General features: G+C 46.7%; 1 protein-coding gene across 1 annotated transcript; it reads right to left on the bottom strand.

Moving 5' to 3' along the window:
• Nucleotides 1-386: 386 nt before the first annotated feature.
• CCDC92B (coiled-coil domain containing 92B) lies at nt 387-21,674 on the bottom strand. Its single transcript, XM_036768141.1, has 3 exons — nt 21,545-21,674; nt 13,039-13,086; nt 387-1,147 (listed from the first exon to the last, which is right to left on the bottom strand). Exons 1-3 carry the CDS (start codon nt 21,672-21,674, stop codon nt 387-389), a joined length of 939 nt encoding a protein of 312 aa, XP_036624036.1.
• Between the last annotated feature and the right edge of the window lie 2,694 nt (nt 21,675-24,368).

The raw sequence follows: 24,368 nt of genomic DNA, 5'->3' as shown, positions 1-24,368 counted from the left end.
TTCAAGGAGGGACCTGGTTGTTTCCTTCCCAAAGGGCAAAGGGGTATCTTTGTGAGCGGTGGGGGTAAGTGGCCAAGCTTCAGAGAAGTCTGTTAATATAAATGATGAGTGGGGTGGAGGAAAGCTGGTCCCTCCATCATCTCCCCCCTGCTCAGGTACAGGGTCCCCCATTTCCAGCCTCAGCCCAGACTCTTCTCTAACTTCTCCAGGCCCAAGCAGGGCACCCAAGGCGCTTCCGGCGTGCCTCTTCTCCTGGACAATCCCGTTCCAGGGCTCTAGCTTTCGGCCTAGGGAGTGACGTGAGCTCCGCCAAGGCCCCTCTGTCCGCCCCAGAGTGGGAGGGGTCCCGTCCCATCTCGCTGTACCCCTGCCCCCAGGCTCCTTCCCTACTCCAGATCGACCGTGCTGTCGGGGTTGGGAGCTGCCGGCTGCCTCCCTGGCGGACTCTTACAGGATCGGGGCTGGGCGGGGGCAGCGGCGGCCGAAGCAGCATCGGGGGGCTCCCGGGGCGGAGGCTTGCGGGGGCTGGCGCAGGTTGAGGGGGCGTTGTCCCGGGCCTTGGGCCGCGGAGGTCTGCCGGCGTTGAGGAAGAGGGCGGGGTCAGGCATGGGCTCAGGCTCGGCCTCGTCCAGCCTGCAGCCCAGCTCCCACGCAGCCCAGTCCCTGGCGCTGCCCAGGGCGCACGGCTCGGGGAGCAGCGACAAAGGCGGGGGAGGGGGGCGGCGGGCGCGGGGTCCGCGTTTCCTGGACCGCCCGTCGGCAGGCGGCGGGGCGCGGTCCCGGCCTCCTCCCGCGGGACCCGCGGAGGCGGCAGCGCCCCCGACGGCGGCCGGGCCGGGGCCGGGGCCGGGGGCTGTGCGGGGCGCCCCGTGCAGCTTCTGCCGGGCCGCGTGCAGCTGGAAGGCCAGGTAGGCGGCCGCCTCGCTCTGCTTCTGCAGCTCGGTGCCCAGCACGGTGGCACGGTGGCTGCGCCGTCGCAGCTCCTCCAGGAAGCGGCGTTCCTTGCTGCGCAGGCTGGAGCGCAGCGCCCACACGAGCGCGTCGCGCTGCCGCAGCTCCCGCCGCAGCTCGCCGTTGCCTCGCTCCCGCGCTGCCAGCTGCTCCTCCAGCGCCCGGCACTTGGCCTCCAGCTGCCGCGAAGCCTCCTCTGCGGGACGGGGAGGGAGAGCTGAAGGGGCGCCCTCCGGGCTACTTACCGACCCGGGTCCCCGGGCTTCCCCACGCACCCCGCCACCCTTTCCATCAGCTCCCCCACGTCAAGCATTGCTTCATTCTATCGGCTATTTCTTGGATCATCCATCCATCACTCCATCCATTCATCTCACCATCCCCCCATTCTTCTGTTCCCTCCCTTATTCATTCATCCATCCATCCCTTCTTCCTTACATCTACTCATGCAACATGCATTTAGTAAGCTTGTTGCTTAAAATATTTATTAAGCTGAGAGCAATGGTACAGCTGAAAGAGCACTGGCCCCGGGCTCAAAGTCTGTCTCTCTTACTAGCCGTGTAACTCTGGGCAAGTGTTTTGTCCTCTTCCTCAGTTTCCTCGTCTGTAAAATGGGGATAAAAATAGCACCCACTCCCCAGAGTCGTTATGAGGAGGAGATAATATATGGAAGCGCTTTGCAAACCTTAAAGCGCTATATAAATGCTAGCAGCTGCTACTACTACAACTACTACTGCTACCACGGTCATGGGCCTTAATTTTCTCATCTATAAATAAAAGAGTTGGACTAGATAGTCTCTTAGGTCCCTTCTTGCTCGGGATTTGTGATCCTTGGGGATTTGTAAACTTGTTTTTGAAAATATTTTGCTAACTTTGTATCAGTAAGGCAACAATAACAATATAGATGATAATTGTCAAATCTAAATTGCTATTACACTATCTCAATATAATTCTTTTCCTTTGGAATAATATGTATTTTATCTTGAGCATTTCAAAACATGATTCTGAGAAGGGGTTCATGGGTTTCAACAGTCTCGAGACACACACAAGAAGATGAAGATAAGAACCCTTGCTGTGGAGTTAACTTAATAGCTGTGTGACCTTGTGCAAGTCACTTCACTCCCTCCAGCGCGAGTTTCCTCCTCTGTAAAATAGGGAGGGCGGATTTCATGCCCTCTGACTTCCTTCTCTTCCAGCCCCAGATCTGTGAAGCTCCCACTATAAGAAAGGCCTGAAGCCCCAGAAAGCAGAGCAAAGCCATGTAAGGTATTGGACCTGAAATCAAAGGGACCTGGATTTTTCTACAGGATTCTGAGTTATCCTTGGGTGTCATTTTCTGCTTTCTAGGCCTCCATTCTGTTTTGTAAAATGAGGGGGATCAAGTACATGAGCCTTAAAATCTTTTTCAGTTTGCAGCCTGTGGTCCTATAGGACAGTTTCTTTCCTGAGGTTTCAATAAACATCTGAGAAAGTAGCCCAGTCTAGTGAAAAGGACCAAGTCTTTGGAATCTGGGTTTGAATTTCACCCATCTTGGATACTTACTTCTTGCCCTGGGAAAGCCCATCTAGGTTTGTCATCCTCATAAAAGTGCCTACTCATAACAATGAGTAAAAACATTGTGAAATAGGAGATGAATCCTGGGCTTCAACTGTAAACCCTGACTTTTGACCCTGTAGGGCTGAGAGCAAATGACTCCATCTCTCCAGGTGCCTCAGGCAACTCCCAAGGCTTTAGCAGATAAATAAATCCTAGCCAGGTTGGGCATCTAGGATGGAGGGAGTTCCCATGCCAACAAATTTCATCATCCCCGGATGACAACCAATCACATCTAGCAGCTTTAAGGTATTCAAAGTCCAGTCCTCACCACAATCCTTCCAAGGAGGGAGTTTTTATTGTCACCCTCACAGAATCGATCAACAAGCATTTATTAAGTGCTTACTGTGTGCCAGGAACTGGGCTAAATGAAAAGACAAAAGTATATATGAAGTAAAGGCAATGCAGGGGTGGGAGGCACCAGGAAAGGCCTCTTGTAGGTTACGCTTGAGCGAAGGTTTGAATGGTACTAGAGAGTAGAAGGGACAGAGGTGAAGTTGCAAGAGTCAGTGTGTGCAAAGCCACAGAGATCTCCTGTGTATGAGGCTTGGCTGAGCTCACAGAGAGCGTGACTCTGGGGATTGACGCATATGTAACAAGCCTGGAAAAGAAGGGTGGAGTCAGGTTGGGAAAGATTAGGAATGCCAAACAGAGGAGTCTGGATCTCAGAGTGCCTAAAGGCACCAGGCAACTAATCCCAACCTTCTCATTTTATAGATGAAGAAACTGGGACCCAGAGAGCCTCAACTTGACCCAGGTCATAAGGCAGTAAAGCAGCACTCAGATCCAAGTTCTTGGGATAGCCTGGTACCCTGGAGAGAGCAGTGTGTTTAGAGTCAGAGGACCTGGGTTTGAATTTCTGCTTTTCTCCTTAGAACCTGTGTCACTTAAGTTGTTTAAACTTTCTGGGCCTCAGTTTCTTTCTTTGTAAAATGAAAGAGTTGGAGTAGATGTGCCCCAAGGTCCTTTAAACCAGAGCCATGATTCTATTTGCTATCTGTATAACCTTAGGCAAGTAGTTCACCTTCTCTTAGCCTGAGTTGCCTAATATGTCAAACAAGGGGGTTGAACTAGATGGCCCTGAACATATCTTCTTGTGTTAGATCTAGGAACCTGTGATTCTCTTCCTTCATTCTTTTGTTCCTTCCCTTCCTTCCTTCCCTTCTTTCTCTTCCTTCCTTCCTTCCTTTCTTTCTTTTCTTTTCTTTCTTTCTTTCTTTCTTTCTTTCTTTCTTTCTTTCTTTCTTTCTTTCTTCCTTCCTTCCTTCCTTCCTTCCTTCCTTTCTTCCTTCCTTCTCTTCCCTCCCTTCATCCCTCCTTCCTTCCTTCCTTTTCTTTCTTTCTTTTTCTTTCTTTCTTTCTTTCTTTTTCTTTCTTTCTTTCTTCCTTCCTTCCTTCCTTCCTTCCTTCCTTCCTTCCTTCCTTCCTTCCTTTCTTCCTTCCTTCCTCCTTTCCCTCCTTCCTTCCTTCCTTCCTTCCTTTCTTTCTTTCCTTCCTTCTTTCTTTCTTTCTTTCTTTCTTTCTTTCTTTCTTTCTTTCTTTCTTTCTTTCTTTCTTTCTTTCTTTCTCTTCTTGTGTTAGATCTAGGGCCTGTGGTTCTCTTCTTTCCTCCTCTCCTCCCTGCCTCCCTTCCTCCCTCTCTTCCTACCTCCCTTCCTTCTTTCCTTCCCTCCCTCCCTCCTTTTTCTGAGGAATTATTTGATTTTCCAGTGGAAAATACTTTGGGTATTGTAAGAATTACTGCTTATCTAGCAGCTAGATCAGTACTTAACCCAATACTTCAAAGACCAATCATTTCTTCCATTTGGCTGTTCCTGCCCGACCCATCTATGCCCCAAGAGGATGCCTTATAGAGTTCCTGGGGCTGAAAATTGTGTCAATCTGGTGCTGAGCTTTTCTGAATTTAGCCAGGCTGGTCCTCACACAACATGCCTTCTATTCCCAGGCCTGTCCTTTAAGTCTTTCCAAGACAGTGAGACCTGCCCGAGCTTGTGTTCAGCTGGCACAGCCTTGAGAACCCAGAATCATCTCTAGGCCACCACACCACCAATGCTGAATTGAAAGACACCTTTGATCCAACTCTGTTTTTACAGAAGAGGAAACTGAGGCCTAGAAAGGGGAGAGTAAGTGGAAGAGCCTTGTTTTAAATCTATGTCCTCTGGTTCCAAATCTCTTTTGCTGCATCAAGGTGCCACAACCAGGTTAAGAGTAATAACAACCATAATAGCTAACATTTATATAACCACTTTAAGGTTTGCAAAGTGCTTTGCAGATGTTATTTAAGTAAATGAACCCTATTAATTCAATCCAATTCAACAAATATCTATAGATTCCATACTATATGCAAGGAACTGAGTCAGGCATTAGGGATACAAAGACAAAAAGTAGAAGTGTCTCTGCCCTCAAGGAGCTTATGTCCTATTATTAAATGATCCCTAGGCCTGGAATATCCTCCCTTCCTCTCTTCACTTGTACAATTCCTGTCTATCCTTTAAAGCCTAACTCAATTGCAACCTCTTCCAGGAAGCCTTCCTAGATTACCCCAACTACTTCCCCCCTCAGACTTCACGCTGCACTTTTTTTACACTTCTCTGATGCACTTATTATATATGATTGTATATTATGATTATGAGTGATTATGACTGCCTTATGCCCTGGCTACAGTGTAAATCTGTGTCCTAACTTTGTATCTCCCTCAGAGCCCTCCCCTCCTACCTCTCCTGACTATGGTGAGAGATCCAAGAGCTTTGTTCTCCTTAAGGACATTGACAGCTGGCTATTTTTATTGCAACAGCAACAATAACAGATGGATCGTTAATTTGTTTAAAGCAACACAACACCAGGCCGTCCCTTCCCACCAATCCCATCCTGAGCATCATCCTAGCTCTGCTCCTAATTTGAGCCAACAGTGTGGTACGGTATAAAGAGGGCTGTCTTTACACTGTCAAAAGACTTTGGCTTGAATCCTGACTCTTCTTATAGCCTCCGTGACCTTGGGCAAGTCATTTCCCAGTTCCAGTTTTTTCCTCTGTGACATGAGAAGAATGGACTAGAAAGAGTCTCAGGTCCCTTCTCCATGGGATGTTTCCAGCCCATCATACTCTGAGTGTCAACTTCCTCCCACATAATATCTCCCAGATTCCTCCTTTTCTCTCTCCAATTCTCTCTCTCTTCCCTTCCCCCTTTGCCCAGGACAACATTTATCTGTACTTTACCATTCCCCTTGATGGGAGATAAGGCTACCCTTATGAGGTGAGCTTTCTTCCAATAATCCCTGTGATTGGCAGAAAGAGCGCAGACTTTGGAGTCTGGGAGACAGGTTCAGGTCCCAGCTCGGACACGGAAGCAGGCCACTCGGTCTCTCTCAGTCTCAGGATTCGAAAAAGCAAGTCTTTCTGACTCCAGGTCCAGCCTCTCTATCCACCATACCACCTAGCTGCCACAGAGTCAGGATTTGAAGCCAGTCCCCCTGTCAAAGGCTGGGAGGACTTTCCCCTGTTCCAAGAAAAAAGCCTACTGATAATTCTGACCTGGTGCCTCAGACACTAGCTGCTGTAAGCCCCTGGGCAAGTCACTTAACCCCGATGTCAGCCATAGTTTCCTTATCTGTAAAGTGCAGATAATAATCACATTTACTTCACTGGGTTATTGTGAGATAACCTGCGAAGTGTTTTGCAAACCTTAAAGCTGCTCTATAAATTCTGGCTATTATTATCATCATTAATAATAATAACAATACAATACTTCATTTTTCAGAAACAACCCTAGGAGACAGGTATTGCAAGATTGAAGTATCACTGTGTGTGTGTGTGTGTGTGTGTGTGTGTGTGTGTGTTTTAGTTGGACATTTCTTCAGTGTAATGAGCTCCTGGGATGGGGGTGGGGGAAGAGGACTTCTTTGTTTCACATGGTGGGGGTGGGGGGGATTAGAGTTGGGGGTGGTACTTGACTGTGGCAAGATCATTAGGCAGCCAATGTGGCTGTAGCGGAAGCACTCTGCTTACCACCTGCGTCACCTTGGGCAAATCACTAATGTTCCTGGGTCTAAGTTTCCCAATTTTAAAATGAGGGAATTGCAATGAACAAAGCCACAGAAAAGTACAAAGTGTTCTTGGGCAAGTGGACCTCGTTCATTTTGGCCAGAACATGCCTGCCTCCATATGCAGGAAATCTGTGATAAGGAGGCCAACTCTAGACAGTTTAGACAGCCAGTGATAGGGGACCAAGGAACATACCCTCCTTTGCTTCACCATCATCCCGTCATCATCGATAACATTTACATGGCACCTACTATGTGCCAGGCACTGTACTAAGCTTTACAATGATTATGTCATTTGATCCTTACAACAACCCTGGGAGCTAGGTGTTATTAGTATATTTTCCAGATGAGGAAACTGAGGCAAACAGAGGTTAATTGACTTGCCCAGGGTCACACAGCTAGTAAGTTTCTAAGGCTGGATTTGAGCTCAGGTCTTCCTGACTTGAGGTCCAACATTCTGTGAACTGTGTTGCCTTTCATAGATTTGATACAAGAAGAAGGTTCCAGGCAGCAATCTGAGAATAAGGCGCGTCTGCTGGCTTGGGAAATTGGAACAAGTATAACTGAATTCTTCCTCGATACTTTGTGAGTAACTGAACTTACAGCCATGGCCTTGGAAATGGGGCAGTATCCTCCAAATGCCCTGGTATAGTTACAGCCCGGAGCGTCTTGAATAAATAGGAGCTCCCAGTTTTATAGAACTTAATGTTTGTAAAGGAAATGAAAAAAAAGATAACTTTTATTGAAAGGTGGTCAGCCAACACACTCAGCAAACAATCACTTACTATGTACCAGGCATTGAGTTAAGGGAGGAGGATACAAAGAGAGGCAAAAAACCAAAACCAAAACCAGTTCCCTGCTTTCCAGGAGCTCGAATTTTAATGGGGAGAAGACGTGAAAAACTAGCTCCAGAGTATGTGGAAGATGTTCTTAGTGGGAAGGTGCATAGTGGAGGGTTAGAGGTGAGGGAAAAGGCTTGATTAGGGCAAGATCAGAAGTCTTTGAAGATCAGCCCCCAGGACTCTGGACTTTCTTTAATCAGCAATGGGGAGCCATTGAAGGTTGTGGGGAATAAGAATCTGAAACAGGGTTGGAATGGAAATGGTGAAGAGGAGACAGTCACCGGGTGCTAGAGTGGGGAAGGGGCTTGCTTACTTTTTAGATGAGGGCACTGAGCCCTGAGAAGTTGAAGGACTTCTATTCAGTCACACAGTTAATAAGTTAAAAAACAAACAAACATACAAAAAGCCCTCATTAGGGAGCCAGTCTCCCAGCTGCAGGTTCTTTCCTTTATGCCCCTGCCTCCCCTTCATTATTCTCTCCTGTTACATGTGTATCATTTGTTCCAAAGCCCTTTCTTTGGATGCTAAGTCTTGTCTCCTACTTCCCAGTATAGACCATGGCACCTAGCAAACACTGTAGGCACCAAATTTAACATAAATATTATTTAGAAATATCTATTTTAATAAAAATAGCCAACAAAATACTGCTTACTATGCCCCAGGCACTATGCTGAGGGCCTTACAAATATTGTCTCATTTAATCCTAACAATCCTGGGAGGTAGGTGCTATTGTTGTGATCCCGTCTTTTCAGTCATGACCCCGTTTGAGGTTTTCTTGGCACAGACACTGGAATGGCTTTCCATTTCTTTCTCCAGCTCATTTTACAGATGAGGAAATGGAGGCAAACAGAGTAAAGTGACTTGCCCAGGATCACATAAGGCAAGATTTGACCTTATGAAGATAAGTCTTCCTGACTCCAGCCCAGAGCTCTATCTACTGCACCACCCTACCTGCCCCTAGGTGTTATTAATATCCCCATTTTACAGATAAGGAAACAGAGGCAAACAGGTTAAGCCATTTGCCCAGGGTTGCAAAGCCAATAAGTGTCTGAGGCTGGATTTGAATTCAAGTCTCCTCGACTCCAGTTCAGGAGCTCTATCCACTGTGCCACCAATCAGTTGATAGGCTGATCTCTCCACATGGCCCCATTAGCCCCCGTAGCCTCAGGCTGAATTGGGAGTTGGCTGGAACAAAGGATGGGCATCTCCCCACTCTGACTCCCTAGATAGGACTGTCTTAGAGAGAGGGCATCTGGAGGTGTCTCTAGAGAGTGACCGAATGTGAGATGATGCCACACATGCCTCTGCCCTGTCAGGTTTGCTGCTGCCTTGGCTCGCTGGGTCACAGACCTTCAAGCCACTTTCAAGCAGTCCTTTCCATGGTTCTTACCTGCCTTGGATTCCACCTTTGGACCTCCTGGCTCTGATAGGGGAGTTTTCATGGACCATCCACGCCATTTCCCCGGGGTCTCTCCAAATACATCCCTCCTTTCCAGCACCTCTTTGTGTGTGGTCTTTTATTAGAGTATTAGTTATTAGAGATCAGTGACTTATGTGCCTGTATTTTGTGTTTAGCACAGTGCTTGGCACATAGTAAGACTTTACTTGGAATCAGAAGACTCATCTTCCTGAGTTCAAATCTGGTCTCAGTCACTTACTAGCTGTGTGACCTTGGACAAGTCACTTCCTCCTGTTTGCCTCAGTTTCCTCATCTGTAAAATGAGGTAGAGAAGGAAATGGCAAACTGCTCCAGTCTCTTTGTCAAGAAAACCCCAAATGGGGTCACGGAGAGTCAGACATGACTGAAAAATGACTATCTATCTATCTCATAGCAGCCTCAAAGCTAAGAGTCTAGATTCCCCATTTCTTTCTTCCTCCACCCTATGACTAGAATCTACAATGAGGACTTGGAGAAGGAATGGATGAATAAAAAAGCATTTATTAAGTGACTTACTGTGTGCCAAGTTCCTCCAGACTTGGAGGTAAACTGTGGGGATATAAATTCAAAACCAAAAGCAGTACCTGCCCTGAAGGGGTTTAACATTCTGCAGGAATGTTAAGGGTTAGAAAGTTTAGAAAGTGACAGGGCTAGTGGGTGGGACCCATAGTTCCACTCACTCCCTGAAGCAATGTCAGAGTGGATTTGATTAAACTTTCCAACTAGGAAGTGGGGGAAGGGTGTGGATGAAGGAGATTGATGGAGAGGAGGGAGAGAAGGGAAGGGTGTTTGGGGCTTTTCCAAAATAATAGTCTGGGAGAAGCAGTCAGAAGTTCTTATCCTCAGATGCCCTAGGCTAAATGTATGATAAACATGATGGGGCATCTCAAGAGGTGGTGCCAGGTTAGGGGACTCGCCTGAATGTGGTCAGACTTCTGGCTCTGAGTTCCCCACCTCCCTTCCTGCCCCAATACACCTTTCTCCATCCTATGCCCTTACACCCTTATACCTCTCATTCCTCACGTGTGTCTACCTCCTTAGACACACTTTCCTCTCAATGTATATAGGGAGCATATAATTCCAGACTCTGACATTTAATAGCGGTGTGACCTTGGGCCTCTGGCTTAACCTTTCTGTGCCTATTTATAAAACAGGCGTAACACCTGCATCATCTGCCTCACAAGGTTGTTGTGTGAGGCTCAAACAAGGGGATGGAAGTCAGGCACTTCCCAAACCTTAAAGCGCTATGTGAATATCCTTTATTTTCTTGTCTTGATCTTCCTTTTGTCAAGACAGACTGGAGACCCATGTAACTCCTAGTGTTAGCAGTTGGGAGTGCAGGTGCCCAGCTAGTCTGTGTCAGAGGCAAGACTTGAACCCATATCCTCCTGACTCTTGATGATGATGTCAGAGCTTCATATTCTCTACTTAGTGTAATGCAGTGCCTAGCACACAATAGGCTCTTAATAAATGCTGACCTGCCTCCAATTTCCTGGCTGTGTGATCCTGGATACATCACTTAACTTCTCAATGCTCTTTCTAAGATAAAAAGTCAGAGGAAAGGTATCTCACTTGCTTTGACAGAAGTGGTTTCTTCATCTGAGATTTCCCTAAGTCAAAGGAATGGACCATTCAGTCCCTATCCCTACCCAAAATTGTTGGTCATTTTTTCAGTCCTGACTTTCACACTTACTAGCTGTGTGACCCTGGGGAAGTTGCTTCACCCTGTCTGCCTCAATTTCCTTATCTATACAGTGAGCTGGGGAAGGAAATGGCAGATCACTCCAGAATCTTGGCCAAGAAAACCTTAAATGGGGTCAGGAAGAGTCAGACATGACTGAAAAGACTGAACAACAAAAACAAATCAACGACAACAAATTAACAACAAATCAAAGTGGTCTCCCATTCAGTCCCTATCTCTGTGCGATGGGGGTTCCTTTCTCTACCTCTATTCTTCTCAACCTCTAATTCTTCTGGGGAGGAAACTTAGACTCCCTGCCTCCAGATAAAGATCTGTAAACCTGGGAAGCCTGGTTTCAAGGAACCCAGACTCCTATCCCACACACTATTTTTGTAATGTAAATCAAACTCAAGGTTTCCTGTTGGGCAGTTAAGTACCTAGTTTATAAAACGTCTCTGGCTTTACCGAAGGGTGACTGCTTGGTGAATTCTTTTGTAAATTGAGAATATATTAGCAATAAAACCAATTTCATTTTAGAAAGTGACAGGGCTGGTGGGTGGGACCCATAGTTCCACTCACTCCCAGAAGCAAAGTCAGAGCAGATTTGATTAAGCTTTCCAACCAGGGAGTTGGGGGAAGGGTGTGGATGAAGGAGATTGGTGGAGGGGAGGGAGAGAAGGGAAGGTTGGGATTTCTGTTTGCCCAGATTTCTAAAGGATAAATTTAGGCTAACAAATGAATGCCCTATCATGGGAGGAACCAAATATGGTAAAGGAAATCCCAGACAATTTGCCCCTCCCTACTCTCCCAGTTCTTCCATTCAGATTACTTAGCAGATGCCAAAATACCTGGAGGAAAAGGAAAACATTCACTTGATGGCTTGTTTTTGTCCTAGATGATATTTGATGTCTCAAAACATTAAGGACAACAAGGTTCTAAAGGGAATTTTGAAAGAGATAGGCTGGGAAAGGTGCTAGACAGGCGCTGGGTGTGGCAGATCCTCATTTCTTCCAGGTAAACTGACTCGTTCCCTCTCCCAAGTCAGCATTCTCACCCCTGTCTAGAGGAGATGGTGGCAGATGTGACTTCTTAGAGAGTACAGCTTGGTGTCCCCCAAGGCTCTAGCCTGTGCTGTCTTCTCTTTCTATATTTTCTTTCTTGGTGACCTCACTAGCTCTTATGGATTCAACTGTTGTCTCTACAAAAATGGTACCCAGCTCTTTATATCCAACCTGGGTATTTCTCCTGAGTTCCTGTCCCACATTATCAGTTGCTTATTGGACATATCCAACATGTGTATCTCAAACTTACTGCCATTATCTTCCCCTCTCCCTCCAACCCAATCCACTCCTCTTCTGACTTTCTTATCTCTGTTGAGGGTGCCACCATGCTTCTAGTTACCCAGGTTCAAAACTTTCGTGTCACACTTATTTCCCTCTTTCCCTCACCCCACATATCCAATCAGCTGTTCTGACATTTGGATGGTATTTCCATAGCATTTCTCATATCCATCCCTTTCTTTCCACTCACACAATCACCACCTTTTTTTAGGCCCTTATCACCTCTCATTTGGATTGCTAAGGTAGCTTCTTGGGCAGCTAGGTGGCACAGCTGATAGAGTGCTGGGCCTGGAGTCAGGAGGACATGAATTCAAATCCAACCTCAAACACTTACTAGCTGGATGACTCTGGGCAGTTGCTTCACCCTGTTTGCCTTAGTTTCCTCATCTGTCAAATGACCTGGAGAAGGAAATGGCAAACCACTCCAGTATCTTTGCCAAGAAAACCCCCAATGGGGTCGTGTAGAGTGGGACATGACTGAAACAACTCAACAACCACAAAGTAGTTTCCTAGATAGTTTCCCCATCTCCCCAATCCATCTTCCACACAGTTGCCAAAGTGGAATTCCTAAAGTATAGACTGCCTCTAGTTTCAAATACAAGCTCCTGTTTGGTATTTAAAACTCTTTACATTTTGTTTCCAGGATACCTTTCCAAGCTTACTATACCTTGTTACCCTTTACACACTTTCTTGTTCATTCTCACAGAGAACATTCCGTTCTCCACTTCTGTAAGGTTGTACTGTCCATTATCCATGCCTAGACTGTATTCTCTCCTCACCACTGTCTCTTAAAATCCTCATTTCCTTTCAAAACTCAGCTCAAAGGCCACTTCATTTATGAGGATTTTCTTGAATCCTCTACCCACTAATCCTAAGGCCCCACCCCCACCTCAGCAAAGTGACTCCCCTTGAAATTGCCTTCAATTTATTCTGAACCTATTTGGTTAATACTTACATACTTGCTGTCTCTCCAATAGAAAGTCAGCTTATGGGGTGTGAGAACCATTTTGCTTTTGTCTTTCTATCTATTGCCAGTACATTGCATAGAGCCTGGCACATAGCATGTTCTTAATAAATGTTTGTCGAATGAATGATTTGATTAAGTCTTTATTTCTCCCCACCCCCTTTGTTATCTTCTTAGAGACTGCCTTCTTACCTTGCTGGTCTGACTGTGACTCTTTGGTTTCCAGATCACGGGTCAGTTCTAGGGGGAAAGAAGAGAGAGAGGGAAGTTATTATTAGCGTGTATGTATGTGTGTGAACCTGTGTATCTCATCAGGAAGTGATAGCTCAGTCCCTAGGAGTGGGGATTAGCCCCGCTGAGAGAGGGAAGGAAAAAAGGTAAGACAGGTGCCTATGTCTGAGCTTAGCCTGTAAGGGTCCCCCAGCCCCTCAAGGTGCTCATAAGGTAATTAGTCATACCTGGAAAGCCAGCGCCACCTGGTGGACAGATTGGTGGACTGTGAGAATGACAGTGTGCTGGTGGGGGTATGGGAGACAGGAGATGAGGAATAATTGAGGATATCCAGGATTTGAGAAGGATCGTAATTCTGGATTGTAGCAGACAGTGGTCCTACCACTTCCCGTTCAGATCACTCAACTGAAAAGCAAGGCTTTGGTGATATGTTAGTCCTATCCTCCCCCTCTCTGAGAAGGAAGGAAGGAAGAACAAGGGGAGAAAGGGAGAAGAAAAGGAAAGAAGCCAGGAAGGAAGGAGGGAGAAATATAGAAATGGAGAAAGGGGAGAAGGAAAGAAAGAAGGAAGAGAGGAAAGAAAGAAGAAAAAGAAAGAAATCAAGAAAGAAGGAATGTTATTTTCAGGATGTTTTCCAGAAAGCTCTAGAAATGATTACTTTTACCATATGCTGGGCCCTAGCTTTAGAGCTGGAAGGAACCTCAGGGATCATTTAGCCTGATCAGTCTGGAAAATCCAATTTTATAGATGAAGTAACTGAGGCCAAGGAAGTTGAAGTGCCTTGCCCAGTGGCACACAGGTGGCGTGTAACAGAACTGGAATGTCAAAGGATCTTAACTTTAGACTGGAAGAAATTTCAGAGGTCATCTAGTCCAACCCCTTCATTTTTTTCAGGGGAAGAAACAGGCTCTAGAGTCCTTATAATGATCTTGCTCAAGGTCACTCAGGTAGTAAGTGGCTACCGCTGGATTTGAACTCATAGCCTCTGACTACAGGTCCGGCATACTTGCCACCATGCTGCATTGCCTCCCCACTCCTTGCCATGATGGGCTGGGGACCTTGAGTTATGGATTATTGGAGCAATGTAAAGATAAAAAAGGGTTGCTTTCTAGGAGGTTACAGTCTAAAAGAAGGAACAAGCTGTGTATACAAACAATTGTGAAGAAGGAAGAAAAGTGCTAAGGAGCCAAGGAAAGATTTAGACAAAGTGCTTTGGAAATATTATTTCATTTTTTTCTTCTCAACAACCCATTTTACAGATGAGGAAATTCAGGTGAACAGAGATTAATGACTTGTCCAGAGTCACACAGGGAGGGAGGGAAGGAAGGAAGGAAGGAAGGGAAGAAGGAAGAAAAGAAGGAGGGAGGGAGGAAGGTTTTTCCCACTATCCTTTGCACCATCTACCTGCATCTTCAATCAGGAATGGGGTAGCTAGGTGGCACAGTGGATAGAGCACTGGCCCTGGAGTCAGGAAGATCTGAGTTCAAATTTGGCCTAGCTGTGTGACCCTGGGCAAGTCACTTAACTCTGATTGCCTTTAACAAAAAGAATTAATAAACAACGCAGAGGTGGAGGAGTGACTGGGTTTATTGTGTAAGTGTGGAGGAGGAGGAGGAGAGAGAATTGTACTGGTAACCTTACCAGTGGGCCCATCCATCTCTGCTCCTCTCACCCTCTTCTATTCTGGCATATCCTAAATCCAACACCCCAAAGGTGTCTCTTTGCTTTCTACTAATTATTGAAGGGAGGGGGACCAAACAGGATCATTTACTGTATTACATTTACCTCTGGGAGCTTCTGGGAAGGTTAAGGTTGGGGATGCAGGGAGGAGGCTTGCAAGGAAAAAAATCCCCAGTTGCTGGTGGGTGCAAAGGGGGAGGGGAGTTAGGGGCTGGAGAACGACACAAGCTTCCCTCCCCGCTCCGCTGTTTCCCTTGCTCAGTCTGGTTGTAGTCAATGATCGGGGAGAGGGGGAGGAAAGCAGGGACCAGGGAGGTTGGTAACATCATAAACATAGGCCCTATCCACTGAGGTTTGGAATAGGGAATGGTAGAGGAGGGGAGCAGGGCTGATGGATCTCTTGTGCCTCTGGGGGAGGGGACCACTCTTTTCCACCCAGAATGAGGCTGTGATAGGCTGGCTGCCCAGACTCTAGCTAGCTCACAGAATCCTGCCCCCACCTCCAGATAAAATGCATTTTCTCTGGTTATATAATATAATACCCTGCTGTTAGTCTACATGTAAGGCACTCTTCTGCTCTGAAGACCTTGGCACAAACCTGCCTGTTTGTAGAAACAGCTGGGATTGGAAGCAGAGGAAAAATGGGGGCACCAGCTATGTGGAAGTGACTTGTCTAAGTTTTCTTTCCTGTAAAGGGAAGGCTTTGGTCTGGGCATTTGCTCCAGTCCATTCCAGTTCTAATATTCAATGAAATCCAGGGAGGTCCCTTTGTCCCCTGCCTTTTATTCCATGGGGCAAGGTGGGAGGGGGAGGGGGCTTAATAGTAGCTAGGAGATGTTTGAGATTCCTTAAACCTTGTCTTAGGTGTGACCTCCAGCTGAACCCTAGTGCCCACTTGGGATGCTCCCCATGGCTCTCTGCTTGTGGGAGGCCTAGTCCCAGACAAGGGGCCCTTGGGTCTTGGATACCTTAGAAGCTGCTTCTCAACACAACTGAGCAAAGCGGCCAGGCTATATAACAGGAGGGGTAAGCCAGGCCCCGTGGAGCCTGCAGGCTGGAGATGGGGAGGTGGGAAGTGATGTTCATTGGTCAGGGCTGGAATCTTCACTTATCCCGCTCCATCCTCGTCCAGGACCTAGGGATTACCTTGCCCCCTTCATCTGTGTCTTTAAGGGCTAGTAATCATGTGGAAAAACCAGTAGAATTGGCATCCTAGCTCAGGTCACTTGCATAAGATCTTTCATTTCTCCAGATGTGACCTCATCTATTAATTGAGTGTATTGCACTAGACCAGAGGTGGGGAACCTGCGGCCTTGAGGCCACATGTGACCCTCTAGGTCCTCAAGTGCGCCCCTTTGACTGAATCCAGATTTCACCAAACAAATCACATGTGACCTCGAGGCCACAGGTTTCTCACCCCCTGACTAGACCATCTGGGAGACTAGAAATAGTGCAGTGGTTAGATTACCAGATCTAGAGTCAGGAACATCTGAGTTTGAATCCAGACTCAGACACTTCCTAGCTGTGTGACCCTGGGCAAGTCACTTCACCCTGTTTGCCTCAGTTAAATGATCTGGAGAAGGAAATGGCAAACATCTTCAGTCTCTCTGCCAAGGAAACCCCAAATGGGGTCACAAAGAGTTGGACGGGACTGACCAACATCATCAACAACATGTTCTCTAAGGTCTTCCTGTCCCGAATCCTTCCATTCTCCACCCCTCCCCCACCTCTCAGCTCTTCTTCTCTGATCTTTACTATATTCCCTTCTCCCTTTTCTGTCTTCCTCTCCCCACCCCCAGCTCCTCACACTCTGGGATGATCTCACCCCAGATCTTTCCAACAGGCTGGAGCTGGAGGCTGCCACTGGAGCAGGCTTCTGACCCTGCCTCGCTCGGAGTTATTTTTACCTCCTTAATCGATAATGAAAGGCTGAGAAGCTGAGAGGTCTGTGGCAGAGAGGGAGGGGGGGGGAGAGAGAGAGAGACAGAGAGAGAGAGAGACAGACAGAGAGAGAGAGACAGAGAGAGAGAGAGACAGAGACAGAGAGACAGAGACAGAGATAGAGACAGAGGGAAACCAAGAGATAGAGAGCAAGAGAGAGAGAGAGAGAGAGAGAGAGACAGACAGACAGACAGACAGATAGAGACAGAGACAGAGACACACAGAGACAGAGACACACAGAGATAGAGCCAGAGAGACAGAAAGAGATAGAGAGAGAGATAGAGATGGAGAGAGACAGAGACAGAGAGCAAGAGAGACAGAGACAGAGAGACAGAGAGAGAAACAGAGACAGACAGAGGGAAACAGAGAGACAGAGAGAGAGAGTGAGAGAAACACAGACAAAGAGAGAGGGAGGGAGAGAGAGAGAGAGAGAGAGAGAGAGAGAGAGAGAGAGAGAGAGAGAGAGAGAGAGAGAGATAGAGAGACATGGAGAGACAGAGACAGAGAGAGGGAAACAGAGAGAGAGAGGGAGAGGGAGAGGGAGAGAGCAGTTATGCTGGGGCAAGAAGCCCCTCTTCTTCCTCCCTAGAACTCCCAGGGCCCTGTACAGAGAGGCCAGGCATGTTGTCATTACAGAGGAACACAGATCATAGAAATGATGAGAACTCAAAAAGAAATGGGGCAGTGGGCAAGTCCAAGTGGAAAGTGTGGCTTGAAAGGTGGTGGTTTCTCTCTCTCTTCCAGTAGAGCCTGGAGGACTTCTTGTCAAGAATGTCATGGCGGGAATCTCTTGGCTGACATTGGAGTCCCTTCCAATTCCCACATTCTATGATCTTGCTGCTCCTGTGACCTTGGCACTCTTCCTCTCTCTAGGTCTCATTTCCTTCTCTAAAATGAGGAGGTTAGCCCTGATGGGCTTTGCACACTCACGTTCCAAACTTCTAAAGGCTGGATTCAGAGATTCTTCTCCAGACAGTATCTGGACTCTGTTCTGAGGACCTCAGCCAGGCCTGGGGAAGACCAGCGAAGACTGAATTGGAGCAAAACTCTGTCTAGTGCTCTATGTCACGGTGACCTCCATTATGGCCAGTATAATGCCTCATCATTGTGTGATGGGTATTGAAAGTACAATCTCTTTCCACACTGAATTTTTCACTGCCTGATTTTCTCTTACCTCTCCCTCATTTCTTTCAAGCTGTGGTCCTGGGAGCCTATATTGCAAAATATGTGCCTGCTTCAAACAGGGGACCTGGGAACTCTCGGGAGGAAGGAGTAGCTTTGGGTAGGACTTTTTTTTTGTAGCCCTTGAGGAGTGAAAACTCTGGAAGTTTCTACCACAAGTTTCATTGGCTGTAGTACTGGAAGGGACCCTAATGGTCTTCCGGTCCAACCCTTTCATTTTATGGAGGAGGAAACCAAAACCTAGAGAGGGGCAATGTCAAAGGCCACAGTAGTAGTTAGACACAGTTGGGATTTGAACCCAATGTTCTTTTTATTGTATCCAAAAAATGCAAAAGACCACAATCGATTTGCAGATCAAATGGAAAAGTCATCTCTGGTCAACTGTGAGAGAAGCACTTAGGGACATTTCAAACTTGAATGAAGTGTCAGCAAAAATATCAAAAAAGGACAAATGGTAATACAATCCTCCAATTACCTCTGAACTGGGGTAAGTAGGAGTCAGAGTACCTTATGCTTATCTTGACCAATCTTCTAGATAATTTTAAGTGGGCAGATCACTAACTTGGGCTACAATGCACAGGGATCAATTAGGGATTTGAATAGGACCTGGGTCTGTGACATCATCGATATAGGGACCTGCTTGGTGAGGGAATTCCTGCTACCAGTTCAAGCAATCACTTTCTTTGCAATTTATAGTCTTGGAGTTCTCTGGGGGACTAAGAGGTCAAGTGACTTGACCATGGTTACACAGGAAGGATATGTCAGAAGTAGGATTTGAAGCCAGCTCTTCCTAGCCTCAAGGCCAGTTCTCTAGTTGCTGTGCAGTGCTCCTTAATTATATGTAGCAAATATCTATACAAACTTGAAGGGCTTCGAGCCCTGACAAAAAAAGATCCTATCTCTGAAATCTGATGTCAAGCCTCAATAAATCTAGAGACTCACATCGATCACCAGGTGATGACTTTTAAAATATTTTTGGCTCTACCTAGTAATAAAGATAGGGAAGGCTTGGGGCGCTGGGCTCTGCTTTGGTTGGAGGGTGTGTCCATACCCATGAATCCTGGATATATCATCTCATAACCTTGTGAGGGACTTGGGTTTTCTCCACAGGAGGGAAAGAGAAGACACCAACTCATCCATCTATGTTTAAACTTGCTAATTTAGCAGAATGGTGGTAGCTAGAAGTACTGACTCAGGACATGGGCTGGGAAGGGCCAGGAGGGCCCTAGTCTTGAATGGGAAATGACATCCAGAATTAGGTCTAAGTGCTCTGGGGAAGGCACTCCTGGGCAGGATGATAGATCATGTCTATGGCCCGTGAAATCTGGGCAGATCAGATCAGTGGAGTTTTAGGAGAAGACTCCCAGAGTCTTCCACTTGATGATTCAGTACTCTGGACTTGGATCCTGGCTGATATTGACCACTTGGGTGACATCAGGCAGATTTAGGAGGATAGTGCAAGAGCTGCCAGTTGTCCTTAACAGTGTTTCCTGCTGCTCTCCTCACCAGTTAGCAGGAATTTTTTTTCCATCTAGGACAAAAAGAGTGTAACCGATTTGGGGGATGGGGTAGGAGTGGAAGTATCAAAGATGATGGTCAGATGGGGGTGGGAGGAGGGTGTTGCTCAAAGGACAGCCTACTTACTGGTGCAGTTAAGTCTGGAGAAGGGGGTGACATGCCCCGGAGAGAGTCAGGATTTCACCCTGAGGGGTATGGAGGAAAAAGTCAGTGCTGGAAAAGGAGTATTGTAGAGCCCTGAGGAAGCCAATTCAAGGCCCAGAAAGGGAGTGACATTGTGTATGGATCAGGCAAATAGATAAGGTGGGGAGGGAATAAGCATTTATTAAGTGCCTACTATATGCCAGGCACTATGCTATGCACTTTACTAATATAATATTTTATTCTCATAAGAATCTAGTCAGGTAAGTACTGTTATTATCCCCATCTTATAATTGGGGAAACTGAGGCAAACAGAAGTCAAGTGACTTGCCCAGGGTCACACAGCTAGTAAGTTTCTGAGATTGGATTTGAACTCAGTTCTTCCTGACTCCAGGTCCAGCACTCTGGGCACTGTGGTGACACCTAGCTGCCTTCATGGTCCTCTCTAGGCAGCTAAAGGGATGAAGAGTACTCTATCGGCAGGAATTGTTCCCTCAGCTCCAGAAGGGCACCCCCAGATGTCTACACCCTGGGATAAATCCCTTGTTGTCCTGCTCTAGATTTAACTCTTCTTTCCTCACTTCCTCCATTTACAAACTTTCTTGCTTCCTAGTTCCCACCCCCCCAGCCCCTTATGTGACATAGAAACATAGATGCAAATCCCTCCACTTCTTTATTGCTCCATTCCATTCTATTCAATCCCTTTGCACTCAGAGACTCTTGTGTAGACAGATTTCTGGAGGAGCGGTCAATACCCAAGTGTCTCCCAGATTTGCTGGCTGGAAACACCTGAGGTCCCTGAGCACCTCAAAGTTTCTGCTTCTCTGTCAGATGTCTTAAACTCTCTTGGGGTTTAGAGAAGAACCCAGACTTCTCTTCCTATGCCCTGCCTTTCTGCATTTCTCTGCCTCTCCTTTCCTGGGAAGGGGAAGGGATCTGGCTAGTTCTGTCCATTTATCGCCTGCCATCCTCTCTGCTCCTCTCTGCCATCTCCCTCCTCTCCCCCTTCCTTCCAGCCACCTGCTTTACCTCCCTCTCAATACCTTTCCCTTTCTCCTTCAAACCCCTCTCTATTCCTATTCCTTTTCTCTTCCCATGCTCCATCTCCATCATGCCTGGAATTCGTTCTCTCCTCATTTCTTCCTCTTGGAGTCTCTGGCTTCCTTAAACCCTCAGCCCAGGAGCCGCTACCTTCTGCACTAAGCTTTTCTTCCATCCCTTAGCTGCTTCCCACAAGGTTACCTTGCATGGTAGGTGTTCAATAAAATGCTTGTGGCAGCATTTGTAGATGTTTGGTCCAGGGCATGCTGGACTTGGAGCCAGGAAGATCTGGGTTGAAATCTCTGCTACGTAATATTTGGGTGATGCTGGGCGGGTCATTAACCTCACTGAGCCTCAAATTTGTCAGGTAAGATGAGGGGGTTAGACTCAGTGACCTTTAAGGTCCCTTCCAGCTCCAGATCTGTGATCTGTCATTTGCTTCTCCCTTTTACCTTCCTCTGTACTTCTGATCCCTCCATCTCCCTTGCCTATTTCCCCCCCTCTCCTCCCTTTTTATCCCCTTCTCTTCCAACTGTTTTCCCTCTCAACCTTCTTTCTTCTTCTCTTCCTTTTCTTTCTTCTCTCCTTCCTTGCCCTTCCCTTCTATTTTCTCCCCTATCTGTCCTCCTTTATTTCTCTTCCTTCCTCCTTTCCCCTCTTTTCTTCCTCCTCTTCCTTTCTATGCTTTTGCCTCTTTCCTCCTTTTTCTTTTTCCTTTCCTCCCCTTCCTTTCCATGCTCTCCCCTATCTTTCTTTTCTCTTCCTTCTTCCTCTCCCCCTCACCTTTCTTCCTTGTCCTTCCCTCCTATTATCTCCCCTGTCCTTTCTCTTTCCTTCCTTTCCCTTTTTCTCTGAAACCTGTGTATCTGGTCCTGGGGGAGACCTGGGCTCTCGCTGGCCTCTTGGCAATGAGCGTGTGCTGCAAAGCCTTTGGGGAAGGGAGGTGGGAGGAAGGTGCTCTCACCTGAGCAGTGCTTCTGCAGACGCAGAATCTCCAGGTGCAGGTCTCGAAGCAACTCCATCTGCTCCTTCTTCAAGAAGGCAATGTGCCGCTGCACACTCTGGATCTGATGCTCCAGGGACACAGTCTCCATCGCAACCCTGGGCCCCGGACCTGCCTGGGGAGGGAGATAGCAGTAAGACACACACACTCCTTGATCCCATCTGCCTTGGTCCCCAACCCATCCTCCAGCCTCCCATTTCCACACACACGTGCTGGGCGACTATGATCTAACTGAAGTTTCATTAACAATGCTCTGGTGACCTGAGCTACCCTGCATTATATTCCCTTCAGGTCCTGAAATTCCTGATTTTCTCAGCCTTTGTGGAACAGAGAACCTGAGTTTGAATCCTATCTAAGACATTCATTAGATGTGTGACTCTGGGCAAATCAATTCATCTTCCTCAGCTTGTTTTTTCATCTGTAAAATGGGGATAATAGTGCCACATAACTCACAAGTTGTTGTGAGGATCAAAGCCTCTATGTAAACATCGTCATCCTCATCATTACATCCCTCTCCTCTCGATAAACTCCAGCAGATCCTGTTGCCTCTGTAATCTGTTTGGCATTTAAAGCCTTTCACAGCCTTGCCCCAGCCTGCCTTTCCAGCCTTATTAGGCATTACTTCCCTTCACACACACTAACATCTAGCTGCCCACGCCTTCTTCCTGTTCTACATGCAGGACACCTGGCTTTCTGTCTCTGTGCTTTTGGAATGCACTTTCTCTTCTCCCCTTCTCTGTCTTTCAGAATCCTCAGTTTCCTTAAAAACTCACCTTCTACATGAAGCCTTTCTTCATGCTTCAACCTGCTAATGTCTCCTATCTCAAATGATCTTATTTGGAACATATTCTGTATATAATTATTAATGTCGATGTTGTCTCCTTCCCCCCTACCCCCCCAATAAAAGGTAATAAGCTCCATGTTCATCTTTGTACCACCAGTGCCTAGCACAGTGCACTTAAGCACACAATGAGTGCTTAATGAATGCTTATTGATTGCTTGGGGTGGGGGAAATCCCTGAATAGCTATAGCTACAAGGACCAGCACATGCACAGCCCATTTTCCTGCCCTTCACCAACCTCCCCCCGCACCCCAGAGAGACGTGGAACTTCAGTTGCCTCCCTGACCTTCAGGGCTCAGTGAGGACCAGGGTGAGGGGCTTTGGATGGTGTACTTCGCGCATACTGGACTACCTCCTGTAATCTCCCATTCGTGATCTATACCTTGTCTTTTCTCCTACTATTCTCTACGATGAAATTCTACTTGTCCTTCAATGCCCAGCTCTGGTACTGTTTCCTCCTTTGGCTCTTCCCTCTTGCCATGATGTTTTTTTTAACTTGGCTCCTCACATTCACCTTCCGCTCTTATCGTGCATTATTCTGCATTATAAATATTTGTGTGTGTGTGTGTGTCATATGCCTCTACCAAACTGTGACCTCCGTGAGAGCAGCACCACATCTTCTTTGTCTTTGTGTTTCCCTAGTGTGCGGTAATGTTTCCATGAACTTTGGTGGCCATGTACTTCTATGGATACATAGTCTTCTCCAGTGATGCAGATTGTAGCCCATACATTCTAACCCATTGCGTGGGGCTTCACTCTCATCAGTCTTCCAATGGGTGATGGTAGGGCCACTGAACATACTGGGGGCCTTTCTCTAGTTCTCTTGCCACTGCGTGTCTTCCAACAGGTCATATGGACTGCTCAGTGATAACCCTATTCCTTGACTGGCAGTCCACTTTTTTGAGTTTTACATCTCTTGCACAATTACTTGTAGGGAATCTATTGCAGTTTCCTCTTCTTTGTCCTCTGGGTCACTCTCAATTTCAGTTCTTCAGAGGCTAGCTGGGTATTCCATGACTTGCAGCTACATTTCTTTCTTTTCACCAGATCTGTAACTTCATCTACATATAGAGTTCCTAAGGTAGCTAGGTGTCACAGTAGATAAAGCCTGGAGTCAGGAACTTTGTGAATTCAAATCCAGCCTCAGATACTTACTGGCTACGTGACCCTGATCAAGTCACTTAACCCTGTTTGCTGCAGTTTCCTCATCTGTTGAATGAGCTGGGAAGGAAATGGCAGAGCACTCCAGCATCTTTGTCAAGAAAATCCCAAATGGGGTCAGGAAGAGTCAGATATGTTTAAAACAACTGAACAACAAAACGATAGAGTTCTTGCTACCAATGTGGGTGAGACTACTATCCCATGTTGTTCTTGGCACCTTCTCTGCACCTCCCAGTAGAGAACTCTGGCTGTCCAGCTGTCATCCTTATACAAAGTATTAGGATAAGGAGCATACCTGTGATTTCAGTGACATAGGGAACTCCCAGATGAGGGAACTCCTACCAAATCAGGCTCATACCTTCTCTGAATTTTATTGTCTTGGAGAGATTCTTGGGACTCTGAGAGGTTAAGTGAGTTGTGAGGGTTCACTTGGACCTGTGTATGTCAGAAGCAAGACTTAAACCAAGGTTTTCTTGACTCAGAGGCCAGTTCTTTATCCACTATGCCATGCATAGTATTTGGTTAAGATAATAAATGATTAATAAATGCCTTTTACATTCATACAAAAATGTACTTTTGCTTTAGGTGAAACCTTGGGTCATTAAAAGCACTGGACAGTTTCTCCACTTGGATGGGCAATTCAGCCCATCTAAGTCCTTCTGCTCTATCCTGCACCCAACTCATTGCCCATGCACAGAGCCTGTCTGAGATCAATGGATGAATGGAATGGCTCTGTGAAGTATCCATTCACATATTGCCCACAAAACTGCACGTAAGCCAAAC

The sequence above is a fragment of the Trichosurus vulpecula genome, chromosome 7 (genome assembly GCF_011100635.1).
Source record: "Trichosurus vulpecula isolate mTriVul1 chromosome 7, mTriVul1.pri, whole genome shotgun sequence".
Classification (NCBI taxonomy): domain Eukaryota; kingdom Metazoa; phylum Chordata; class Mammalia; order Diprotodontia; family Phalangeridae; genus Trichosurus; species Trichosurus vulpecula.
This window is presented reverse-complemented; position numbering and strand designations above follow the sequence as displayed.